This window comes from Sycon ciliatum, chromosome 2 (assembly GCF_964019385.1).
Source record: "Sycon ciliatum chromosome 2, ocSycCili1.1, whole genome shotgun sequence".
Classification (NCBI taxonomy): Eukaryota; Metazoa; Porifera; class Calcarea; order Leucosolenida; family Sycettidae; genus Sycon; species Sycon ciliatum.
In genome coordinates this window covers 33734197-33759196 of record NC_088644.1, presented here as the reverse complement: position 1 = coordinate 33759196, position 25000 = coordinate 33734197, and the positions used below count along the sequence as shown (strand labels likewise).

General features: G+C 47.2%; 2 protein-coding genes across 2 annotated transcripts in view; both read right to left on the bottom strand.

Moving 5' to 3' along the window:
* The window catches only part of LOC135810518 (uncharacterized), a 28418-nt gene extending 18586 nt beyond the window's left edge, over nucleotides 1-9832 (bottom strand). The window contains exons 1-2 of the mRNA XM_065324010.1: nucleotides 9414-9832; nucleotides 8309-8486 (exon numbers count right to left, since the gene is read on the bottom strand). Coding sequence (XP_065180082.1) covers nucleotides 8309-8486; nucleotides 9414-9832 — 597 coding nt within the window. The remainder of the gene's footprint in view (nucleotides 1-8308; nucleotides 8487-9413) is intronic.
* A 9011-nt stretch (nucleotides 9833-18843) lies between these two features.
* The window catches only part of LOC135809773 (uncharacterized), a 7108-nt gene continuing 951 nt past the window's right edge, over nucleotides 18844-25000 (bottom strand). The window contains exons 2-6 of the mRNA XM_065323200.1: nucleotides 24380-24557; nucleotides 22914-23609; nucleotides 21832-22056; nucleotides 19740-20201; nucleotides 18844-19445 (exon numbers count right to left, since the gene is read on the bottom strand). Coding sequence (XP_065179272.1) covers nucleotides 19263-19445; nucleotides 19740-20201; nucleotides 21832-22056; nucleotides 22914-23609; nucleotides 24380-24557 — 1744 coding nt within the window. The 3' untranslated portion in view covers nucleotides 18844-19262. The remainder of the gene's footprint in view (nucleotides 19446-19739; nucleotides 20202-21831; nucleotides 22057-22913; nucleotides 23610-24379; nucleotides 24558-25000) is intronic.

Below are 25000 nucleotides of genomic sequence, written 5' to 3'. Positions count from 1 at the left end.
CGTTTGAATGCTCGTTCTGCAACCAAAGTGACAAGTGTGGGTAAAAAGGATCGGAAAGAACATCATAAATTCAAAATAGGCTGCAGCGTATGACAGTCTGGCAAATATAAAATTAATTGCAAACATTCCGTTTGGGTTTCAATATAATTTTCATTGACTGTGAATGCATATCTGGTGGGGTAAACAAAATCAAGACTACTGACATTGTTTTCTGCCTCTCGTTGTGCAGTATGGACATCAGTTGTAAGCTCACAACTCCCTAATCAGTTTCCCATGATTGTACTGCAGCTGAGCATTAGCTCAACTTTGATGCGATCTTCCAATGTACATTGCTGGCGGTATGACATTCCTGACTCAGGAGAAGAATACTCACTCAGGAGCTGCAGATAAGGGTCGAATGGTGAGCATAATCCTCACAGCCTCCTGCCAATTGACGAGGTTATCTTGATCTTTCCACCATGCCAGATGATCAACATTATTAGAACTTGCGGCATCAGCTGCAGCAACCGTGTAGGCGGCTTAGCGAGGCTTGTTTCGTCTATCTGTTCACTGAGTCTGTCCCTCTCCGGGTACTGCTTCCATGAGACAGGTCAAGTGGATAGCTTTCACCTTCTGCTGCTTGCTGCGGCAATGTAGCTCCGGAGCATTATGGCATTATGCCTTTTTGGCATCACTATAAGGTGACACGCTTGAAAAAAATAACTTTCCAGTACGAAGTAATTTGGCTTTTTTTAACATTTGGCATTTTTTAACAAATGTGTAAAATTTGCTTTTCTTCTGGCTGTTTCTCTGCTCCGGTTGGCTGTATCGAAACATGGGTGGTGGCAAATGAGAGCCAGTTTATCGTACTGAGATCAACATTGACCAGACAATTTGGTGCATATAATTCAATTCTCCCTGCCACGGCGGTATAACTAGTGGTGGGTGCTTTGCTGCTTTGTGTAAAATGTGTAAAATAAGCCCCTGAATGGACGAGGAGGTCGAGGGCAGTGAATTGCTTCCGCAGGGCCTTTGGACGACGTCAGGCCGTTTTGCCATCACTAAAGACAACAATGAAGAACAGTAGGTCACGGAATACACTCTGTGAGAACGAAAACAAGGCTGCGATGCTATGCTACCTATCCAATTCTACCGTATGACACAGCCACTAGTTACAAATACAAAAAACACGGCTTTGCGGCAGCATACAATGCAGTTGACAGATTAATTTTCATCCACTGGCATTCCTTGAAGTGATATCTATCAACTTCAGAACATTGATGACCGAATATCCCGGTTTGTGATGCCATTTTACAAATTTGTTAAAAAATGACACACCAATTATTTGAACCCTGAGAATACTATGAAAGTAGGACAAGATTCAAGACACTTTCCAAAGTGGGATCATTCCCATTTTTTGAGACAACAGGCATGAAGGATAGCACTTCCACTTGCAACAATTTATTTGGACGTAGCTTGCCTAGAAGTGGCTGAAAAAACGTCATTTTACAACCATGTTAAAAAAAAGTCAAATCACCTCGTAGTGATGGTCAGAAACTCTTGAGGGAACTCCGTAACTCTAGCGGCAGGGCTGATATGTACCACCTTCGTAGATTGTCCCTGGCCGCTCCCGCTATTAAAATCACGGACACAAACTAAAGTGGAAGGAAGATCGGCTAAGGTTAGGTGACTAATAATAATAATCACTTCTGGTGAAAAAAGGAGGACAAAAATTTAATGTTGGCTCACCATCCGAATTATCACTTAGTCTTTCTCTCGAAATGAGGAACATAGCCATAGTAGGCGGTGAAGCTTGGAGACTGGAGTGAAAGCTACTTGTAGAAGGTAGTGTAGTAACTACTGAAGCATGAAGCGGCAGCTGACTGCCCCAACCACGTGGCTTGTAAGGTGCAACATGTAGCATTTTGACCGCCGCAACAAAACATCACTGATGTTGCGTGAGTCATTCAAGTCGGCAGGAAAACCGCTAGCTCCCATGTAGCCTTTATTGTAGGTAGGCATCGGCGGCTAATGCAAGCATTATAAGTAGCATTATAATGCTTGCTTTAGTAAACTAGCACTGCCGAGCATTAAAGTAGCATATCTGCAGCAAACTGACATTATGGCCCTGTATGGGTGCTTTTGATGCCAATTACTGAACTAGCAGACGAGCGAAAACAGTTACATGTAACCGGTCAGCTGACTACCCGAACCACGTGACTTGCAAGTTGCAACATGTAGCATTTTGACTGACGCAACAACACAATCATCACAAATGTTGCGAGGTTTTCGCCTAAATCACAAGCCTGCCATGTCATGTTGAACTACCGGAATGACCCGTATCACGGTATGGTAGACTATTACAGGCATGTACTAGAGAGTGGAGTGAAGCAGCGCTGGATTGCTACATTGTAGCTGGGAATAGACGGGGTACGGGCACAATGATTCAGATGACGCTGGAGACACCACGCCTCAATCACATGCATGAGGACCAGCTGGATCGGTACTTGAGCGACCAGGGTCTTTTCCCCAGCACGCAGTTTGCTTACCGCCGAGCCCACTCTACTGAGGATGCGCTGGTTTTAGCGGTGGACAGATGGAAAGACGCACAGTCCCAGCGAAAAACGGTCGGTGTTGTTATGGTCGACATGTCTAAAGCGTTCGACCGAGTCCAACATGAACGTCTCGTCATAGATCTACACTCACTGGGTTTTCACGGCAAGGTTCTGGAGTGGCTTGTGAGCTACATGTCCGGTCGGCATCAGCGGATAAAGGTTGGAGCCGAGTTATCGCCCGAAACAGCTTGCAGCCGAGGCGTGCCACAAGGGAGTGTCCTTGGCCCCCTCCTATTTGTATTATATACTAGAGCCACTAGCGACATCCTACCAGCCGCTATCGCCCATCAGGAGTTTGCTGACAACATCGTGATAGAATTTTCACACGCAAATGTAGCACTTGTTGTGCAGTTCCTCTCGAACGCAGTAACCGGCTTGGAGACACTGGTCTTCTTCTGAACAAGAAGAAGACCCAAGTAATGTTTCTGAAGCCTCGAGGGCAACAAGATCCAGTCGATCGCGTCTGCTGCAATGGAGATGAGCTTGCCACTGTGTCATCCGCAAAATACCTTGGTGTCATTTTCGACGACGACCTGAGCTGGCGGTCCCAAATCTACCTTGCTAGCCAGACAGGGAAGGCCGTAAGTCGTCTATGGCGACATGGGGATGCACTTAGCATCACGGCCCGCCGGATATGGTATGTTGCCATGATACAAGCCAAGCTGTGCTACGCCGCAAACGCCTTCTTCCCCTCCCTGTCTGCCGCTGGTCTCACTCGGCTCGAAAGATCGGCGAAGTCCGGCGTTCGAGCAATCCTACGACTGCAGAACCCGATCGCGACTCAGCCGCTACGAAAGAGACTCTCATTGTCCACTATTGAGAGATTGTTTCAGCGAAAGCTCCTCATGTTTGTATTATTATTATTATTATTATTATTAGTTAATATTTTATGACTTGGGGCTCCCCGCGTGCTAGTTTGTACGTGAAGTGTGTGGGTTACAGTGAGGGCTGCGTCCCACCCGCCTGTGTGGATTCACAGGAAGTGTGAGTTACGAAGTCTGAAGAAAATGTTGAACGGCCTCTGCTGGGATGACGACTACACCATAGCTCAGTGGTTAGAGCATCGCTGGCTACAAGCGAGGGTCCCTGGTTCGAGTCCTGGTGGTGACAGTCAATTTTTTCTTCAGACTTTTTCCCGTTTGTCTCTTTCCCTCAAACCAGTTAATATTATTATTATTATTATTATTTTTTAAATTTCGGCCAGTCTGCTACTATCATTTCGTCTTGGGGGTTAGACAAGGGGAAGTAGTCATGTTTGTATTCCGTTGCCTGCACTCTCTGTCAAGTCACTTGTTCTCGTCTTTCTTCACCCCAACCGCACCTTCTCAAGAAGATCATGACCGAAGGGTCACTCGCGGACAGGTGACATGGCTCTTACGTGTCCCCTTCCTTCCGGGTCCTGCTGGACGGTCCTCCATCCGTTTCCAAGGTGCCATTCTCTGGAATAAGTTGCCGGCTGAAGTTAGATGTGTTTCACAAAAGGATGAATTCAAGAGCATCATCTGACACTGTATTGAGTCGCTGGTCCCTACCTCTTCGTGCCTTGGCCTTTAGAACCGCTAGTTCTTCAGTTCCCTCTTTTTCTGCACGATTGCCTTGTTTGTAAGTTCTCACCTCTTTTCTGCACCATTGCCTTACGCTCTACTTATGTGCACCATTGCCTTCCGGAACGCTGTATTTTGTTCTCGCATCCTCAGCCCTCTCTGGACATTTGCCTCCAAAAACGCTTCATCTGTTACCGTCAGGGAAATCTCGCATAACAACTAAACTATCGTAATCCGACATCATCATTATTCATTTTTCCCATATCTTTCTCATACATATTTATATCGCAGATTTCTCGTTTTTGGTAGGAATCGGAGAATCCTCTCTCCGGTGAGAAGGCAGTATTTCCTGTGTCCTGAGCAGTATTGCCTGTGCCCTGAGCAGTATTGCCTGTGCCCTGAGCAGTATTGCCTGTACCCTGAGCTGTATTGCCTGTGCCCTGAGCTGTATTGCCTGTGCCCTGAGCTGTATTGCCTGTGCCCTGAGCTGTATTGCCTGTGCCCTGAGCTGTATTGCCTGTGCCCTGAGCTGTATTGCCTGTGCCCTGAGCTGTATTGCCTGTGCCCTGAACTGTATTGCCTGTGCCCTGAGCTGTATTGCCTGTGCCCTGAGCAGTATTGCCTGTGCCCTGAGCTGAATTGAAATAAAAGAATACAACAACATGCACAGCAGACTGCGCGTGTGACCAGTTTTCGCTCGTTTGCTAGTTCAGTAAATGGCATCAAAAGCACCCATACCGGGCCATAATGCCAGTTTGCTGCAGATATGCTACTTTAATGCCCGGCAGTGCTAGTTTGCTAAAACAAGCATATAATGCTACCTATAATGCTAGCATTAGCCGCCGATGCCTACCTACATGGGAGATCGGGGTTTTCCGGCCGACTTGAATTCTCACTTGACTGACTCACTACTGCCCTCCAGAGCACACCAGAAGTCCATTGAACCGTCCACTCGGCAAACCTGCAAGAAAGCACCACTAAGTAAAAGTAAGTAAAATATCGTGTCCGTTCCCGAAGGGAACTCACGACGGCCGCTAACACCCGGTAAACCCTAGTGGTAGATGCAGCGCCTAACGGTGGGGGCGAGTGGATAAATCTCACAACCACTGGCACAAAAGCCAAGAAACCCCATTAGCTGCATCCATGTACCCCTTGTGCCTGGCCACAAGTTCCCAGTTGACTGTGGGTTGCACCACGGCTGGAAAAACCGCTCCCAGGCAGGACGTGAACCAGGTAGGGGTCCGGAAATGGTGAAAGCCATTCTGCCACCATCATCAGCCGCACCGCAATGCCGCATGTCTACTCGTGAGACAACCAGATATGCAGCACATCATCCATCGCAACTCACCAGTATCCTTCCTCCTCGGTCACGAAAAAACACACTCCGCTCATTTCCCCACTCCCTCATCGAAACGTGGAATCAGCTCCCACCTACCCTTCTGCAGTCTCCCCCTTCTCGCAGAGGTATGCACACCTTCAAGAAAAATGTTTAAAGACCACTTGCGGCGCAGCAAGTGGGAGTGGGCCACAGACAGGTAATGATCTCTCCATCGCAGCCAACACACCAGCCTAATTATACTGACCGCACTCCAGCTCCCTTCTACCCCTCTTTGATCCCCTTCGCTCAGCCTTACGATTAACAGTTCTCTCCATCTTCCTACGGTGCACTGCTTTTACTATTGTTATGTCCTATCTCAATCTCAAATTCTCCCCATTATCGTTTGCAAAGCCGGTGCTTCCCTCTTGGATGCACATGTTCTTTTCTCCTATGTATCGGCGCACAGGAGTAGCGATGATTCCGAGACCTTTGGTCGGAGGAGTTACTTTTGCCCCACCCCCACTTCCATCCAATATGCCCCCGCCCGCGCTGTGCAGCATCTGATGGTTTTGTGGTATTCATTAAAAAAAGAGAAAAAAAAGAAAGAAAAAAAGGTACCTCTCGTATCTCAATCATGGTCTTCGACCAACCCACTGTGCCTGCCTGAGAAAGCACCACTCCCTGCTCAATACACAGTGTTTCGGGGAATCCACCCCTCATCAGTTGAGCTTGAGTAGGCTGAGGAAGATTGCACCACTTATAGTGCTCTCCAGGCACAAACATCACCAGGGATACAAACTTACAGAGACGCTCCGTTTCCAGTGTTCTCTCCCTGGTGATGTTTGTGCCTGGAGAGCAGGCCTGGAGTGGTGCTCTTCAGGCACAATCCTCCTCAGCCTACTCAAGCTCAACTGATGAGGGGTGGATTTCCCCGAAACACAGTGTGCTCTGGAGGGCAGTCTTGAGTCAGCCAAGTGAGAATTCAAGTCGGCAGGACAACCGCGAACCCCCATGTAGGGAGCAACACACAATTCCCCAAGCATTGCCGAAGTCGCACCAACCTCTGCTTCACGTTGTTATCACCAGCTCGGGCTTGCGAATTAGATGGTTTGGAGGCAACAACGTTGTGAATGGTCTACGGTCCTCAGCGCTTGTTCAGCACCTCCATGAGAGACACTGACTCGTACCGCTATAATGATGGTGTTCACGATTTGTTTGTCGCGCTGGAAACGGAGCGTCTCTGTAAGTTTGTATCTCTGGTGATTCTTATACGTGGAGACTGGAGAGCACTATAAAAGGGGTGCTCTTCAGGCAAAATCTTCCTCAGCCTACTCAAGCTCAACTGATGAGGGTGAATTCCCCGAAAAATTGTGTATTGAGCAGGGAGTGGTGCTTTCTTGCAGGTCTGGTTAGCCGAGTGGACCGTTTGATGGACTTCTCGTGTGCTCTGGATGGCGGGCGTGAGTCAGTCAAGTGAGAATTCAAGTCGGCAGGTAAACCGGCGCGAGCTCCCGTGTAGGGAGCAACACACAATTCCCCAAGTATCGCCCAAGTCGCACTAGTATCTTCTTCCAAAAACACAGCATAATGTTATGGTTACCTCAACATCAATCATAACAGCTGACAATACAGAGAGGCAAAGCAACAAAACACGATTGATGTATTCATCCGTTTCCAGTTTTATTTGTGGAAGTAAATAGTTGACATTTCGTGTGTGTTTTAGGATTGTCTGATTTTAATACACAATTGTGTACAATGCACCTGATAAGTGATGGTGGTCTGCATGGTAAAGGGTTCGAAGGTCATGCAGATAGTGTTTTCAATGAAAAGAAGGGTAGAAATCATGGCAATACATTTTTGCATGCTCGAACTCGTCTTTTTCAAAGTTCTTTCTCACACTGATACAGTACATGAAGCAGAAGATGCGAGTGAATCACCCTTTATCAAGTATCCTGGGGCGGATGAGATAGTGACGGGTAGTCCGCAAAACTCCGCGTACATGTACATTATGCATGTTACGAAGTCATGACCTCTGCCTCTGGATTTTAGCAGCCATGACTGTGCACCGCAGGCTATGAATATTGGTCTAATAATTTAAAAAACCTCAAGAGGTATACTGTAGTTGCTGTTCGGTCATGACGGAAGGAGAAGTGGAGCTACGGGAGAGATGAGCTGATTATTCGCAGGGTGAGGGTGGCATCGGTTGGATGAGTATGGTGATCACGAAGACAGTTGAACATAATATTTTTCAAAGGTAACTAATTTGGCAATGAAAAAATCTTTTGAAAAAAAGTCAACTACTTCTTTTCTCACTCACATGCTCCTGCCACACACATACACACACATGTGTGCATGAACATGCACATACACATACACACAACCACACGCACCCACACACACACCCACGCACACACACATACACACACACACAACCACACGCACCCACACACACCCCACCAGCTAACAAACAACTGCAGGGATAGCCATAGCAAGAAAACAAACAACAATGAAAAAATATTTTTAAAAGAAGTCGACTAATGAATAGAAGACGTGATGTTTTCTCTTTTCCATGTTGATCTCTAGCGTGCATGGACACCTTGGTATGGGGATACTCTTGTAACATTTTGTTGTACATATGGCCACTTGCAGGTACGAAAAAGCACAGTTTTCCGAACTTTGAGGCTCAATAAGTACAACAAAGTGAATATGTATCCCCGCGTGCCAAAGCATAATAATTATGAGAAAGCATAATTCCATGATTTCGCGAGCGTAATCCGCCGGAGCCTAGCGAAGACTAGCCAAGCTTGCTTGGTGATGTCAACAGGAACAAGCAGAACAATAATAATAATTACCTCAACACCTCTGTCGCTGATTGCTGTGTTGCTCACGTTCACTTGAATGAGGGACGTTACCAAAGGACGGAGGACACGCTGCCACCATTCCGTGCTGGCCGGGAGATTGTTGTCTACTTTGAACAAGTCTGTGTTACTGATGTCCAGGGTTGATACCTTGCTGTAAATCCTCTGTGTCCTGCATAAGCACCGTTAAGTAAAGAGTACATGTACAAGTATCACGTGACGAACTCGGTTGTGCAAATAGCAATACAGAAACAACCAAGTACATGTACAGTGTAACCTGGTGATAACGGACACCCAAAGGCCTGAGGCAAAATGTCCTCAATCTACAGGTGTCCTAAATTCTCAGTTGCATCCATCACCCCGCAGTATGCACCTTATTTGTTCGTTGCAACGAATGCAACGATCCTATCCATTTCTCCAATGTGTTTTATGTTCGTCATGGCCATGACTGATTCTATCCAGCTTGCCACAGGTGTACATGTACAAAAAATCCAAATGGAACTCCAACGAGCTGTCCTTGGCTTTAGCCTTTAGGCTTTTAGGCATGTGTCTTTTAGGCATGTGTCTTTTAACGTCACGTCACTACAGCCTGAGGGCATGGCGAGTGCTAAGTCACAGGCAGCCCGGAGTCATGGCGACGCTGACCGTGTTGCCACTGTTATTTTAGTGTTAATTAACATGTTGCTGTGTTGGATTCAGTTCTTGTACTGCCACACTGGTCCATACAGGTATTTGTTTGTTTTTCCTTCATATGCAGCAGGGTGACCCGCCTGTCGTGTCGGTAATGCCTAGCGGCCTTGGGCCTTCCCAGTCCAGGGCCGGCCCACTCCTGTTACAGAAAACTTCATCACGCCTGCATGCGACACGAGGGACCTACCCATCACCTAATCATTGTGTACATTGCTAAGTAGTTATGGGCAGAGTGAACTCAATTGAATTTGACCCAGAAGTCGTTATTGGTCGGGTTGTTAAAGTCCTTCTAAGGTGATCATGAAGTAACACGTAGTTGCAACCCCTTTTACCGAGGTGGGAAATTCTCGTTGACAGGCACAAGGCAGGATTGTAGATTACACATTCTTTGTACACTTTCAAATCTTACTGAGAATCTGCTGCCTTAGCTGCAGCTGAGCTCTCGCTACTTGCACATTCACTACTTTTGCAGAAGAACGCCTTGCTCCAGTCGACCAAACACTCCTGCGTTATGCTGGTGCAGTGGGAAAGGTTTACATCACAGAACTTATACGAATGGCCCAGAACGAGGCCAGCCAGCTCATCGGTAAGCAGCTCCGGACATCGATGTGCAACGTATTCCAGTAGATCGAACGCCGTAAAGCGCCTCAGATTTTCAAATGTCCGTATCTGGTACATGACTACTAGGTGCGCTCTGCGCTCCAGCGCGAATGTCTCCCTGCCAGGTCGAACGAGGGCCTGAGCCGCTACAGATGTGCACATCTTCTGTAGTGATGGAATACGAGGTCTCAATTCCGACTCCGGTGTCGGCACGCTTTCTGTAGCCATCCTCGTTCTTCCCTGCCTGGTCTGCTCACACTGAGATGCAGATCGCTTGTCTTCGCAGTTTCTGGTCTTTACCCGATATGTCTCATATACACCGTTACCCAAAACGGTCTCTCGGCTTCTTCCTTTTTAGTGAAACGTTCTATCCAAATTTTGGGGCAAGGCCCATCTTCAGGAATGAAAGTCCACAACAAAGACTCTGGTTAATATCTGACTAAAAAAACAACGAGACTTAGAGCACTAACCTAGACACGTTTTATTCAAATTTTGGAGCAAGGACCATACTTGTATACTTCAGGAATGAAAGTCCAGAAAAAGGACTCTGGAAATATGAAGAAATGGTGTAGGGAAAAAATATGGATTCGAACAAGTTTTCGTACAACACTCATCAGGAATCGTCGTTGTACTAAAGGACACTGAAACAAAAATTGAACTATTATAGAAAATCTAAGTTAGAGATATAACACTAAGAGCAACAACAGTGAAATTTACAAGTGTGAATTTTAACAATCAAAGCGAGAAATGAACAAAGGAGAAAGGAAGGAAAGACAACGTGATAACACATAACAGCAGTACATTACACCTAGAACATTAACGGCCAAGCTTGGCCGCACTAAACACGACACGTTACTTGAACAATTTCAACCCAATTATACTATCTTTCTGTACACACAAATTAGGCTTGTACAGACGCTGATAGATAGCTTCCAACACTTTTAACTGTAGTCCATAACCACGGCACAATACAGTGAACGAAGAGTCGGAATACGCACCGCAACAATCAGGACTAGCCAGCAAATGATTGTACACTGAAGACTTGCTACCACGAAACCTACGCACAACACTAACACTCTCACCGGCACTCTCACCATCACTCCCATCACTGCTCTCCGACTCACTGCTCCCTCCGCCGTCCGTTCCATCCTCCGCTTCCTCTGTACTCTCTCTCTGTCTCGTCCATCCCGCCTGACCGGGTCCATTGAACTCAACTCGGCCGTCACCCTGCTATCACGTCCCTCCTTTCGCCCTCGTCCGCTGAGTGCGTAGCTTCTGTTGTAGTTGGCTGTTGATCGTCTTGGTCTTTCAATTATGGGCTTGGATGGTGGATTAGTTGTGGTCGCTGTAGATTGCGTTGTTGGTGTTGGTGTGGGAGTTACTGATATGCAAGGTAATAATAATATAATAATAATAATCTTTATTAAAGGATCTCCCAGAGGCGATGGCCTGTCGAGGGGATCTCCTGATGCAAATCATACAATAGAAATAAACAGTGAGGAAAACTACACGTGTTACAGTATATGCTACATAAATTAGCAATAAACACAGGGCTGGGTTGTTAAAAATAAAACAATTAATTTAAATGTCCAGGGATATACCACTACAGTCAAATTTAAAACTTTTCACGTGCAAGCGATATTGCTGCTGAAATTTAGAAAGTGAATCTTGGGATGTCAGCCTTGGTGGAAGGCAGTTCCACAGCTTTCCGATCTTATGCAGAAAAAGAGAGGAAGAGATGCGGCCATGAGAATTGAAAATCAGTTTGTTTGGTGGGTCTTTTTGAGTCGGCATTTGTAGTGTTAATGCAGCTGTCAGTGTTGCTCGCGGTCTGCCACTGGCAAGCTCCACCGCCGCAAGAACCGATGGCGGAGGATCAGGAGGAGGCAGTGGGACCGGGACCGCAAGCGGCACCGCCTCAGCCAAAGCCGCCGGGGGCACTGACGAGGGAACCACCGACGGCCGGAGCAAAGGCGGCGACACAAGCCGACCCGATGAGCCACCACGCCCATTCTCCTCCACCACCGCCACCAACGACGGCGGAGCAAGCACAGTCTGTGAGCCAGGATCCGCGGGTTGTGTAGGCAACGGCTGTGTGGTTAATGGTTGTTTTCTAGGTCGCCCTCGCTTCGGTCTTTGTTGTTGTGCGCAAGGTGGAAGTATGTGACGTGGTGTGTGTTGTTTGATGCGTGCGTTCAGGTGCTGAACAGTCCTACCAACATACCGACTAGCGCATTGTCGGCATTCAAAGTTGTAAATAAGATGACTTAAGTGATGGGCTGGTAGGACATCCTTCCGCACCGTAAACGCACGCATCGTCGTAAAGACTGGCACAAAGTGTACTGCGTAGTATGTTCGACGAACAACAGACTTGACTGCACTACAAACTTTAGTCGACTCCTGCCCTTTCCACGGCAAACATAAATAAACGGGACAACGAGCCGGACCAATCATAGGAGCCTTCGTAGTTTGTTCGACTTTCAACAACTTCTGCAACAAAAACTCAGGGTACCCGTTCTTGACAAAAACTGACCGGAGAAAATCAAGCTCTTCCTGCAGCTTGCAGGACGAACAAATACGCTTCGCACGATCTACAAGGTTACGCACTAAGTTTACTTTATATTGAGACGAACAATAAGAGTCATATACAATGTACTGACCAGTAAACGTCGGCTTTCGATAAACGGTGGTCAGCACGTCACTACTCGTTTTTTCCACAAGCACATCTAGAAATGACAATTTGTTGGACTGTTCATGCTCACATGTAAAACGAAGGGCAGGGTGAATACTATTCAACACGTCAAGAAACTCGTTACTACGCTCCTCATTATCAAAATATGTGAATGAGTCGTCCACGAAACGTACATAAAGGTCACGCCACAATGAATCATCAACTTTCGACTCACAGTAATCGACAAACACGTTTGCCAATACCGGACCAAGGGGCGAACCCATCGCAACACCATCGACTTGTTTGTACATGACATTATCGAACGAAAACTCAACACCAGTTGTGACCAGCAACAACAACCGTCTAAACGCACTTTCAGATATCCAAGGAGTGTCAACGTCATCATTACGGTACAAAACATCCATGCAGATGTCGACAGTTTCTTCAATGGGCACATAATCATTAGTAAATAAACTGACGACGTCAAACGAACACATGTGTGCGTTGGATGGTACAGGCTTGTTGCGGAGCTTCTCAACGAAATCAAAACTGTCTTTTACAGTGCGCTTGCAGTAGTAGTCCTGCACTGGTTGTAAGTAAATACACAGCCACTTGGAAATAGAATATTGGGGTGAAGCCGTCATGGAAACGATGGGACGTACTGGACATGTGGGCTTGTGTATTTTTGGTAAGCCATATAGCCTAGGCCGGAGGGTGCCTGTCGGTTTAATGCGATCGAAATCATTTGAGGATATTTCACCGTCGTCTTTCAGTTTCTTTAGGTAAGCTATTAGTTCTTTTTCTACTTTCTCTGTTCGATCAAAACTTTCAACTGGGCCGAGGGTCTGGAACTTTGATGTGTCATTTAAGATGACAGACATCTTGTCGATGTAATCGGTTCTGAGCATCAGAACTGTAGCCCGCCCTTTGTCCGGGCGCGTGACGATGATTTCCGTGTTTTTGCGGAAGTCACGGAGGGCTTTCATGTGTTCCTGGCCTAAGGAAAATGATCGCTTATCTGGAAGTTTGTCCGCATGCTCCTCAGCCTCAGCTCGGATCTCTGCTGCGCATATTGATTGTTGGGCTTCTGATATCGGTGTAAAACGTAATAACTTTCGATAAAACAATTCAAACTCGGTCATGATAACTTCCTTTTTTATTTGATGATGGGGGAACGCCAAAATCAGTGCCACGGCAAAGGAGCTCCTTCTGCACGGTAGTCAATTCCAATGGTGTAAAGTTTATTATTATTGTTTCAGGATCGATGTTAACTTGGCCGTAACGTTTCCTTCTGAGCCAGTATGTCTTGTCATGTTTGGTGATAAGTTTGATCCGTTGTTTCTGGTCGTTCTCAGAAAGGAGCACTGAGAAACGAAGGAAGTCATGAGAGGACAAAAATGTACGTGCACGATCATACAAGGACCTAAACTGTGAACGAGACTTGCACACCGTGTCACCGGACCTGGCAATCTCATCCTTCATAAAAACTCGCTCAGTGTTCAACGTGTGGTATGCCTTGGCTCGGTGAACACGCTTTGGCTGGACTACAACAGAAGCTACGCACTCAGCGGACGAGGGCGAAAGGAGGGACGTGATAGCAGGGTGACGGCCGAGTTGAGTTCAATGGACCCGGTCAGGCGGGATGGACGAGACAGAGAGAGTACAGAGGAAGCGGAGGATGGAACGGACGGCGGAGGGAGCAGTGAGTCGGAGAGCAGTGATGGGAGTGATGGTGAGAGTGCCGGTGAGAGTGTTAGTGTTGTGCGTAGGTTTCGTGGTAGCAAGTCTTCAGTGTACAATCATTTGCTGGCTAGTCCTGATTGTTGCGGTGCGTATTCCGACTCTTCGTTCACTGTATTGTGCCGTGGTTATGGACTACAGTTAAAAGTGTTGGAAGCTATCTATCAGCGTCTGTACAAGCCTAATTTGTGTGTACAGAAAGATAGTATAATTGGGTTGAAATTGTTCAAGTAACGTGTCGTGTTTAGTGCGGCCAAGCTTGGCCGTTAATGTTCTAGGTGTAATGTACTGCTGTTATGTGTTATCACGTTGTCTTTCCTTCCTTTCTCCTTTGTTCATTTCTCGCTTTGATTGTTAAAATTCACACTTGTAAATTTCACTGTTGTTGCTCTTAGTGTTATTTCTCTAACTTAGATTTTCTATAATAGTTCAATTTTTGTTTCAGTGTCCTTTAGTACAACGACGATTCCTGATGAGTGTTGTACGAAAACTTGTTTGAATCCATATTTTTTCCCTACAAGGACTCTGGTTATTTATATCTGACAAAAACAACGAGACTTATAGCGCTAAGCTGGGATAGCGCGAACAAAAGCAGCAACAGCAGAAAAAAGCACAGGAAGCAGGCTAGAACAAGAAGTAAATGTACGTAAGGTACTAAATTAGTTACTTGTTCTACTCCTACTAGGAGTAATGGTGACGGTGTCTTGTCAAGATTTTGTGTTCAATCTTACATTTCAATTGTGTGTTCTATGTATTAATTCTTTGTTGCCATCTTCCATAGGTCCGTCAAATAGTAGTAATAGGTTTTTCATTTGACCCGACGAGACCACACGACGCTTGCAGCCCACAGCACGAACAGTTCACCAGCCCCACTCCACGAAAGCAAGTAGTATTACTCCTGACAAGTCTTGTTTCGTTCCACAATGATAGCGGGGAACTCATCAGAGGAGAAGCAGTTGTTGAATGAAGCGTCGTGTGGTCTCGTCGGGTCAAATGAAAAACCTATTACTGTTCTATGTATTTCCGAATTATTATTTGTGTTGTCGTTTTCCTTTGGCTTTTACTTCATTGTTTCACACAGCAGTATTGACGTTGTGAGTAAACTCATTCTCAATTACCAAGTAATGAAGAACAAAATGCAGAACCGGAGTAATAATGGTAACTTGCGGCTGCTGCTATTACACGGCCCTAGACTTGCGAGCACTTGATCGCCGCCGGCGTCCTCTCTCGCACGAAGAGTAGCCACCTTGGTATCCCGAAGGTTCACCGAAAACGCGTTCACACTTCACAGAACGACGTTTCACCGAAAGACATTTCACAGAGTGTCAGATTTAGCGACTGTTTTTTTATTATTGTATATTTGAGGATTTCCATTATAATGGGAGGCTGTAGGGTTGAGATAGCAGACAGTGGATGGCTAATGAACAGCCTAGCTAGAAAAATAATATAGGTTGAATGTTCCAGAATGGTCCTGTACTCAATAATACCTATAGCCTCGGGGTATGCCTTGAAGTACGAAATATACCGAAACAGAAACACAATTTTTATAATCGCAAAGCTCAAAGAAGGAGAGGACAGAGGCATGTCAGTGAGGAGTGGCATTGTGTTTGGTGTCAGACAAGCAAGTGCAAATGTGACTGCGAAACAGGGACTGCGAGGCTGGGGCTCTCAGGTCTGCGGGCAAGGCATTCCAGACGGCAGCGATGCGGAAGAGAAATGACCTCCGGGCGTGTTTCCTAACCCGTGGCAGAGTGAATGCGAGTTGCGGGCGGCGACTACGCGTGGGGCAGTATCCTGCTGCTTCAAGAAGTTCTGGTTGGGTGGTGACCAGATGGAAGAATTCCATGAGGCAGGCGATATTCCTGCGCCAGGATAGACTTGGCCACCCCAGCTATCTAAACAATGACGACTTGGGCTCGTCTGATGGGCAAGGACATCTCTCAAGCTGCATGACTGTGCGAGTTACTCTGGCTTGCAGCCGTTCAAGGGTGAGCCTCTGTGCAGCATAGGGGGAGGACTCCCATACTGGGGCGGCATATTCTGCTGTGGGGCAGACATACGTAAGGTACAGCTTCCTGACGATGTCTCCTGTTAAACAGTCAGCCATAAGGCACAGAAGAACGCAGCGTTGTCTAAACTTGCTTATTGTCTGTTCAATGTGCTCCTGGACGCTAAGTGTTTCACTCAACAACACCACTCCCAGGTGACGGTGACTAGTTGACGGCTGGATACCACGGATGGTCTCTGCAACTCCTTCCTCAGCGAATGAGATAACAATGGTTTTCGATGGATTAAAGGTTCCGCCTACTCGGTCGGCCCAGGCAAATGTGTCCTGCAGGGCAGTCTCCATTGGGCTGGTACCTTTGGTTCGTGCTTGGCCGACGGCGGTATCATCCGCGAATAGGTGAACATCAGCGTGCTGGTTGTGTTTTGAGGCACTGGGTAAGCTGTTGATATGGTTGGTTGGTTTATTTTAATTCGCACAATAAATGGGAACTAGGCCCAGTGATATAAAGGCGAATGGATAAGCTGCATTTAGAAAAGAGAGGACAGGACTTAGAAACTTACGAAAGAAGAAGTATCTGACAGAGGAGTCAAGCGAGTATCAGGGGTGACAGGGCGGTCCAGGAGAGCTAGGGGGAGGGTTATTAGTCTGAGCAACAATATGGTTGGCAACTTATGCTAAACCTTTTCTGTCTTGATATGCACCAGGAAAAGCAATGGCCCGAGGTGGGAACCCTGGGGTACTCCGGTCATTTCGCCGAAAATGAGGTTCACGGAACACAGGCCCATCGACAGCATGTTCACAGAAATTCGGCTCACAGAGCTAGAGCGGTATCCCGACGTTTCACCGTATGACATTTCACAGAGTGCCAGATTTAGCGACTGATACAGTGATAACCTGGAAAGAATGCGTGTTGGGCAAGATGGGCCAACAACATCAGTGTAGGAGCGGTACCGGAAAGTTGATCAGCGCCAGCACACCGTAGTGACCACATTTTGAGAAACGCCAACCACTGGTGTTGCGACACTTCGTCGAGATTTGGTTCACATCGCGACGCTTCGTCGCGAGCCATTTCACAACCCTGCCGTATACAGCGATTCACAGCCTATTCGCTTTACAGCGCGGCATGCCACATATCCGCTCGGCACCAGTAATCAATTATTATAATAGGCATTACATCTTCGCACATGTCATGTTCAGCACGAGCATGACTGGATGACATAGTCATTGCAAATTTTGTCCCATGTCACATGTGATGATGTGGACATTTTTTGATATAAGACAAGTACAAGTAACCAGATCTTGTTCAGTCAGCGAGTGTGACAAAATGGCACAAAACTGACAAGGAGTACTATTGAGTATTGTGATGCATTTTCCAACTGATGAATGTTACACGAAAACGTTCTAGGAACCCCTTTGACAATTTGAACAGGCGGCGATAGGCACCGGCGGATAATGCTAGCATAATTACCCATGTGGGGAAGACCGGCACTGCCCTAGCATAAAGTCTCCAAATGTGACCTTGTCTAGCACAATCGATGTGTGAAACCAGCACTACGTCGGTCGTCCAGTCTGTTGGCTCCACCGTGAAACGTATACTTATAGCGCTATTTTTGGAGCGCAGAGAGACACACTGCTTCTACCTGCGAAGCTGGCAGCCCTAGGCTATGTACACTACTACTGATGTAATGAAAGTGTTTGTAGCATTTTTCCCGTGTTCGCCCTGCGAATGACCGAGGGTCCTCGACGTCTGTTCTCACCGTCCAGGATCTAGGAGCGACACTGACTCACGCCGCTATCTGGTGTTCACGAGGTGTTTGTCGCGCTGGAAACGGAGCGTCTCTGAAAGTTTGTATCCCTGGTGATGTTTGTGCCTGGAGAGCACTATATAAGTGGTGCTCTTCAGGCACAATCTTCCTCAGCCTACTCAAGCTCAATAATTGATGAGGGATGAATTCCCCGAAACACTGTGTATTGAGCAGGGAGTGGTGCTTTCTTGCAGGTTTGCCGAGTCGAAGGTTCGATGGACTTCTCGTGTGCTCTGGATGGCAGTTGTGAGTCAGTCAAGTGTCAAGTAAAGTCGGCGGAATAGCGCGAGCTCCGGTGTGGGGAGCAAACCCTTTCTTACAAATCATCGCCGAAATCGCAACCACTACTTCGTACTGTTGTGCCCAGCGCGGGGTTGCGACTAGTTGGTTTGGAGGTGACAGCGTTGCGAATGACCAAGGCAAGGGTCCTCGACGTCTGCTCTCACCGTCCAGAAGCGTCACTGACTCACGCTGCTGTCTGGTGTTCACGAGGTGTTTGTCGCGCTGGAAACGGAGCGTCTCTGTAAGTTTGTATCCCTAGTGATGTTTGACACAGTTTGCACCTGGAGAGCACTACAAGTACAGTATAAGTGGTGCCCTTCAGGCACAATCTTCCTCAGCCTACTCAAGCTCAACTGATGAGGGTTACCGACCATTCACCGAATGACAATTCACCGAAGGACACTTCAATGAAAGACACTTTCTAACATTACTTTAGCTGCGAAAAAAACTTTAGATGAGCATGCCCATTCTTTACATCAGTTTCCTGGTTTGCAAGCCCTGGCTATGGTGCTCTGCCTAACCGCCTCATAAACCGGCATTCCCTTGACCACCACATCACTCATCAGATAGGTGGGAGCTGGGACTGCAGGACAGACCTAAAATTACACAGTAGGGTTTCACCTGCGGGGAATTACTGGCTGATCCTTATCTGGCCACAGCCAACTGCCACTTCCTACCACCTAAGTACATAGTCAACAATGTACACAGTCGACAATGTACACAGTCGACAATGTACACAAAACTCTCAAGTGGAGAGAAAGGTTACTCGTATGCACCGACATGCACACGGCCATCACGGCCGGCGAGGAGGCATAACATGCCTATACATTTTACTGAAGTAAAATACATCATAATATACTATACTATGGAAGTTATTCGTTCCTCCAAGACAACGGACATGCGACGGGCATGCATGAACGCAATGTGGCACGCACAGAGACAGCCTCCAGTCTGGGCAAGGGTCACAGGCCACTATACATGTATACCAGTCCGCTCCAAGGTCTCGTGAGCGGAGGTCCTTCACAGCATAGTCTTTCCACCGCCGACGTGGGTACACACACACGCGCGCGCGCAAACACACACACTCAAAACAATCAAATTGCCGTCTCAGCTGGCCGGCATGACTGGATTGGTATGTTGATGCGGTGCATTCTAATACAAGTGATACTCTTCGCCACTCTCCGTGACCATGGCCCCGTAGTAGTTCCTAATGTGCAGCGATCGGAATGCCGCTAGCGCTATTGTGATCAGATGCTCATCATCCACATGATCACACGATGACAAGTCCAGAAGCTGTAAGTTACGACCGTACACTGTTGAGCGACGAACGTAGCACTGCATTACACCAAACATGCAGAAAACCAACAATACATAAAACAAAGTGAAGTAAAAAGGGAACTCACGACGGCCGTTAACACCCGGTAAACCCTAGCGGCAGATGCAGCGCTAATGGTGGGGGTGAGTGGATAAGTCTCACAACCAATGGCACAAGTGCCGAGAAACCCCATACATAAAAACACACACATACACACGCGAGCGCGCGCACACACACACACACACACACACACACACACACACACACACACGGGAATTGACATTGTTCTCAGTTCTTTCTAGAATGATCCTTACCTGTTGGTTGTGTTTGACCAGTGCCATCATTTTAGAGTCCAGTACCGCTTCATCTTCAACACTGTCTGAAGTCTTGCATACGACCGCCAGTGGCAAGAACGGATCGGATGTGAGCTGTTTCACACCGGTCACCTCCAGTATGCGCAGCATGGGACAAAGGAGTAGTAACGATCGCACTGCAGCATTGCCGATATTGGTGTGCCAACTTAGATTCACTTTCTCCAGGAGTGGGCAAGACTGAGCCACGCATGCAATGTGCTCGTTACACAGGAGAAAGGAACACTTGGGCAGTGACAGTTCGGTAAGCCTTGGAGGACAGCTATGCAGAAGGCTGTCAATGACTTCAGGACCAATTTCCATCATTCGCAGCTCAAGAACCTTCACAGATCTGCAAAGCTTCAAGACGAGACATAGCACATCGTCTGGGATATTGTCCATGTACGCTAGCTGCAGCCTCTCAAGCTGCACAAGAGACAAGGAGACGTACGCAATAAGCAAGGTCTTGAACAGAGAAGGATGCAGGCACTCCGAGGATAATTACATGTGAAACTCCAGTCTAATTCTGACGAAAACCTGTTTCTGACCAGCATGTCTGCACAACGTTCAACACTTACCCGGGCCGAAACAGTCAAAGACCTTCTTGAAAATAAATAATTTACTTTTTAAAACATGGTCCACCTTTTGGATAAATATACTTGGTCCGGCTCATCGCAATTGTCGCTTATTTCCCACGCACCTATGGCAAGATCAAAGGAGGCACCAAAGAAAAATGATTGCGACTAGCGCTTTGAATCGCGATGTGTTCGACTTTTTTTGGGAAGTGGGAATCTGGCCATTCACTGTCTGTGTTGCCAAAAGCCAAGCGCAGCGACCCGAAGACCGGAACTGTGGTAGGGGCAACTGACATCCTGCAGAGCGTGACAGGCACGTGTGCACGGCAGAGGTGTATGAGCCGCATGAGCGTCATGCTGAAGAAGAAAGGTGTTTTTGACGGGATGCGCCCGGCGGAGGGTTGTTGTTCCTTGCGTGGTGGACCTAGCAGCAGCATTACAAGAGTCGTGGTCAGCGTATCCAGCGAGCGTTTGACAGCTGTTCCTTCAAGCACCGAAGTGACAGCCACAACTGTTCCTTTCTCATTGCTGCCACACGACAGCCTGAGAAAGCAAGAGATACTCCAGTCTACGCCAGCAGCTAGACACCAGCAAATGTCAGCTCATGTAACGGCGCGGCAGCTCGAGTGATGCAGAGTTGAATGAATTCTGGACCTGTAAGAGTGTGAGTGCAAAAACGCGCTCCTTCGCGGATTTATTTCGTGCATTTCGCTTACCTTGCTGCCTTTCTTCGATTCGCTTCACCTGATTCCATTGCTGAAATTTTTTTCTTGTGGCGGAGAGTATTCTTGTATCATGCTTCCTCACTATGCCTAGTGGAAATTTCACAGAGCGGTAAAAAAAACTCCTGTTCTTAGTGGCGATAGATAAGCGACAATTGCGATGAGCCGGACCAAGTACATCCACAATAATTGGAAGAGAACTCCACACTGCAGGGCAAAACACTTTTGAACAAGGTCAACCATTCACCCATGTATGGCCAAAATCAAGATCCGATCATCATTAATTTTTCTGAATGGCTTGTAAGTGAACACAGCGAGATAGACAGAGAGACGGACGAAAAGACAACAGAGGATAAGGCAGACCACACAACAGCAGCAAGACCAGACTGATTGATACCTTTCTACAAGTGCTTTTTTTCTTCGGAATGATAATTGATAATGATTATCACCATCCTGAAGAAGACACTCGTCAATCAAAATGTTAAATCAGATCCAATCAGTCTAGTCGCATATGGATTTCAAACTTTGGCCAAGACAGACAGACAGGCAGACAGACAGACAGGCAGACAGACAGGCAGACAGACAGGCAGACAGACACATATACAGACACACAGACAGGTAGACAGACAGGCAAACCAAAAGAATGTGCACGCACACACACACACACACACACACACATGCATCCACCCACGCATGCACACACACACACACACACATGCATGCACACATAAACACAAGCACGCACACACTCTTGCTTACCGTTGGTGAAGCAATGCGAATAATATCCGCAAACGTGTCTGCACTCAAATCATCGCCATAGTACTTGAATGAGAGCCATGGCATCCGGCTCATGCGGAAGATTTGGGCGATGTCCACTTCTGGATTTAGACGAGTGGCTATATCTACTAAATTCAAGTGTTGCAAATGGTGCTCCTCAGTACAGAATCCTACGAGGTCATCAAGAGTTAGGTCTCTTGCTCCAAACTGCAGAGTCAAAGAAGTGAAAGCAACACAAAGTGGCAAACCACCAGTAATGACCCCAGTGAAGGTAATACTAATCTTTCTACTGTTTTGGATGGCTAAATCAGAGTGGATCACCAGGCTGGTATAAGCTTCACTAGCACTATTGATCACACAACTTTAATATAGCCAGAAGCAGTCCATGGGTGGCAGGTACGTATACTTCAAATAGAATCTGTACATGAACCCTGAAACCAACAAAGGTGGCAGGTACAACAATACGCCTTCAAGCAGCCCAGCTGGTTGGCAACAGACCCAACAGATCCAGACCCACATTATGATAGATCGCGCTAAAATCTTTTCGAAAGGCACTCACAGTGCGCTAGTAATAGAGACCTGTGCTTATAACAGAGATTATACGGTATGTACACGATGCGATATGCCGCAAATGTATGGGACCTGGTTCTAACGACCACCTGGCTTTAACGACCACTTTCGCTTGCATCGTGGGGTGGTCACATAAACCAGGTTTACTGTACACTCTGAGACTGAGACTCAGGCATGCCCATCGCGGAAGCGATGATAGCGACCACACGCACATGCACACACACATACACACACATGCGCACACGCACACAGACACACACACACACACATATACACACACACACACACACCTCAGACCTCAGACCTGCCCATCGCAGAAGCGATGATAGCGAACAGCTATGTTTAGACATAGCACCTTGCACACACACACACACACACACACACACACACACACACACACACACAAACGCACACACACACACGCACACACACACACACACACACACACACACACACACACACACACACACACAAGCACATAAACCGATACTCACCAGGTCAATGTCCTTTACAAATCTAAGGTACTTCGTTTGCTTTGCCAAGAAGAGTGCGCTGTGTGAGCCACAGATCAGTCGCTGAAGTGTAGGGGACGTGTTCATGAAGAACAGTGCTGCGCAAATGTCACTCACAGCGTCTGCCCTAAGCACCGCAGTAATGTTCACCGTTGAAAGATTAGGTGTGAATGCCCGTCCTCGGATAACATACCCACAGTGATACAGACGCTGCCGCATAGTGTCTGTGACTTCCGGAGTAGCGGACAGGCAAGATTGTAAGCATGGATCGCCACTTTTTTCCAAGTACTCTTTGTACGTAGCCAGCTGTGCTACGTCGCCAGGGGGACTGTCCGTTAGTTTGTCCACTGCATAACCACTCAGGCATAGGAGAGCAGTAGCGAGGAGACCTTCACACAGACCAATGTCCACGGTTTCCAAACGATCTTGACACATCAGCGCCAGCTTGCGGATAGCTCTGAAGCCCAGATTCGTGTTGGCAGCCAAGACATGCCTCAGATGCTGTGCAATGACCGCAGTAGGCATACCGCTGGGATCAAGCTGATGGTGCTCTTGATCATCGGTCTCGGACACAGCTACAGGAGCCGCAATCCTCACAAAATCCAACATGCTGTTGGTCAACTGCTGACAGTGCGATATATCCAGCTCCTGTAGTTGTGTGCACGTTGCTAGCAGAACCTGGACATCATTTTGATCACAGCAGAAAGCAGTCAGGAGATGAAGTACCACACTTGCTCAATTTGAGCCCTTTCTGGAATACTGCAAGTTGACAAATTTTCGGCCCATTCAAATTTCGGCCTCCCAGGGCTAAAACACATTTCAGCCGCAGTAAATCTTCGGCCTTCACTGCTGCTGCCTGCATACACTGCCACATTGAACCTTGCAAAACTAAATTTCGGCCACAACTAATTCATTGGCCAAATATGACCAGGCCGAAAATAGCCGAAAAATAGATATGCGCTGAATATTTGTTTACTTACAGTACTGTAGCACCCTGGTGTCTAGAATAGAGCCCTGTCTCTAAGAGCCAATGAACAAAATAAACCCCTCTCTTGAACAAAAAGAAGCGGACATTGCAGTGCCGCTGAGGAAGTACGATAACGATTCCAGTACCCACGTGTGTCCTCAGGCAATCGACTGGGGAGGGTGCAGTGCTGCTCACGTGGTATGTGGACTAGTTGATTCTCAGTGCTAGTGAATAGCCGCAGACCACCTCCTCAATAGACATGAAAGAAAAAGGACGAAGATGAATGCAACATGGTAGGGTGTACAGGGAACATGGAGAGGTGCAACCATCAAGTTAGTGATTTTTGGAACCCTGGTTGAATTGATATCAGGCTTTTTGTTCTCCACCTGTTCTCCAGTAGGGCTGTATCCAATAGTAAAAAAATCAATAAAAAAATAAAAAGGCTACCCATTAGGATCCAAATCACATGATATCTGATTACCTCAACACCTCGGTCGCTGATTGCTGTGTGGCTCACGTTCACTTGAGTCAGGGACGCTGCCAAAGGACGGAGGAAACACTGCCACCATTCCGTGCTGGCCAGAAGCACACCCTCCGCCGAGAACAACTCTGTGCAGCTGATGTCCAGGCTTGATACTTGACTTTCGAGCCTCGGTGCCCTGTACACAATTTAGTTAAGAGTATACATGTGAAACAATAATTATATTGTGTATAAAGTAATCCAAACAGCCAAGTTAGTTCAATCAAATCTGGTAATTATGGACACCCAAGGGGCTGAAGCCACAAGTCCTGAATCAGTTTCAGGTGACCTCAGTTGCACCCATCACCATACAATATGCACATCACGTTGTCCAGTGCAACAAATGCCACGATCATATCAACTTCTCCAAGGTATGGACTGTGATAGACATTGAAATCCGTTTGTCAAGCGACAACGGGCCACGGGCCTTGCAGCTGTGAGCACTGCCGGTCGGTTTACTGTAAAGCGTGAAATGTTCGCGGCGTTTTTAGTTTGCGTTTTCGGAATCCGGACAGGTTTGCGAGGTTTTAATTTTGCGATTGCAGAATTTGCTACTGTGGCATTCATGCTACACCTTCCATG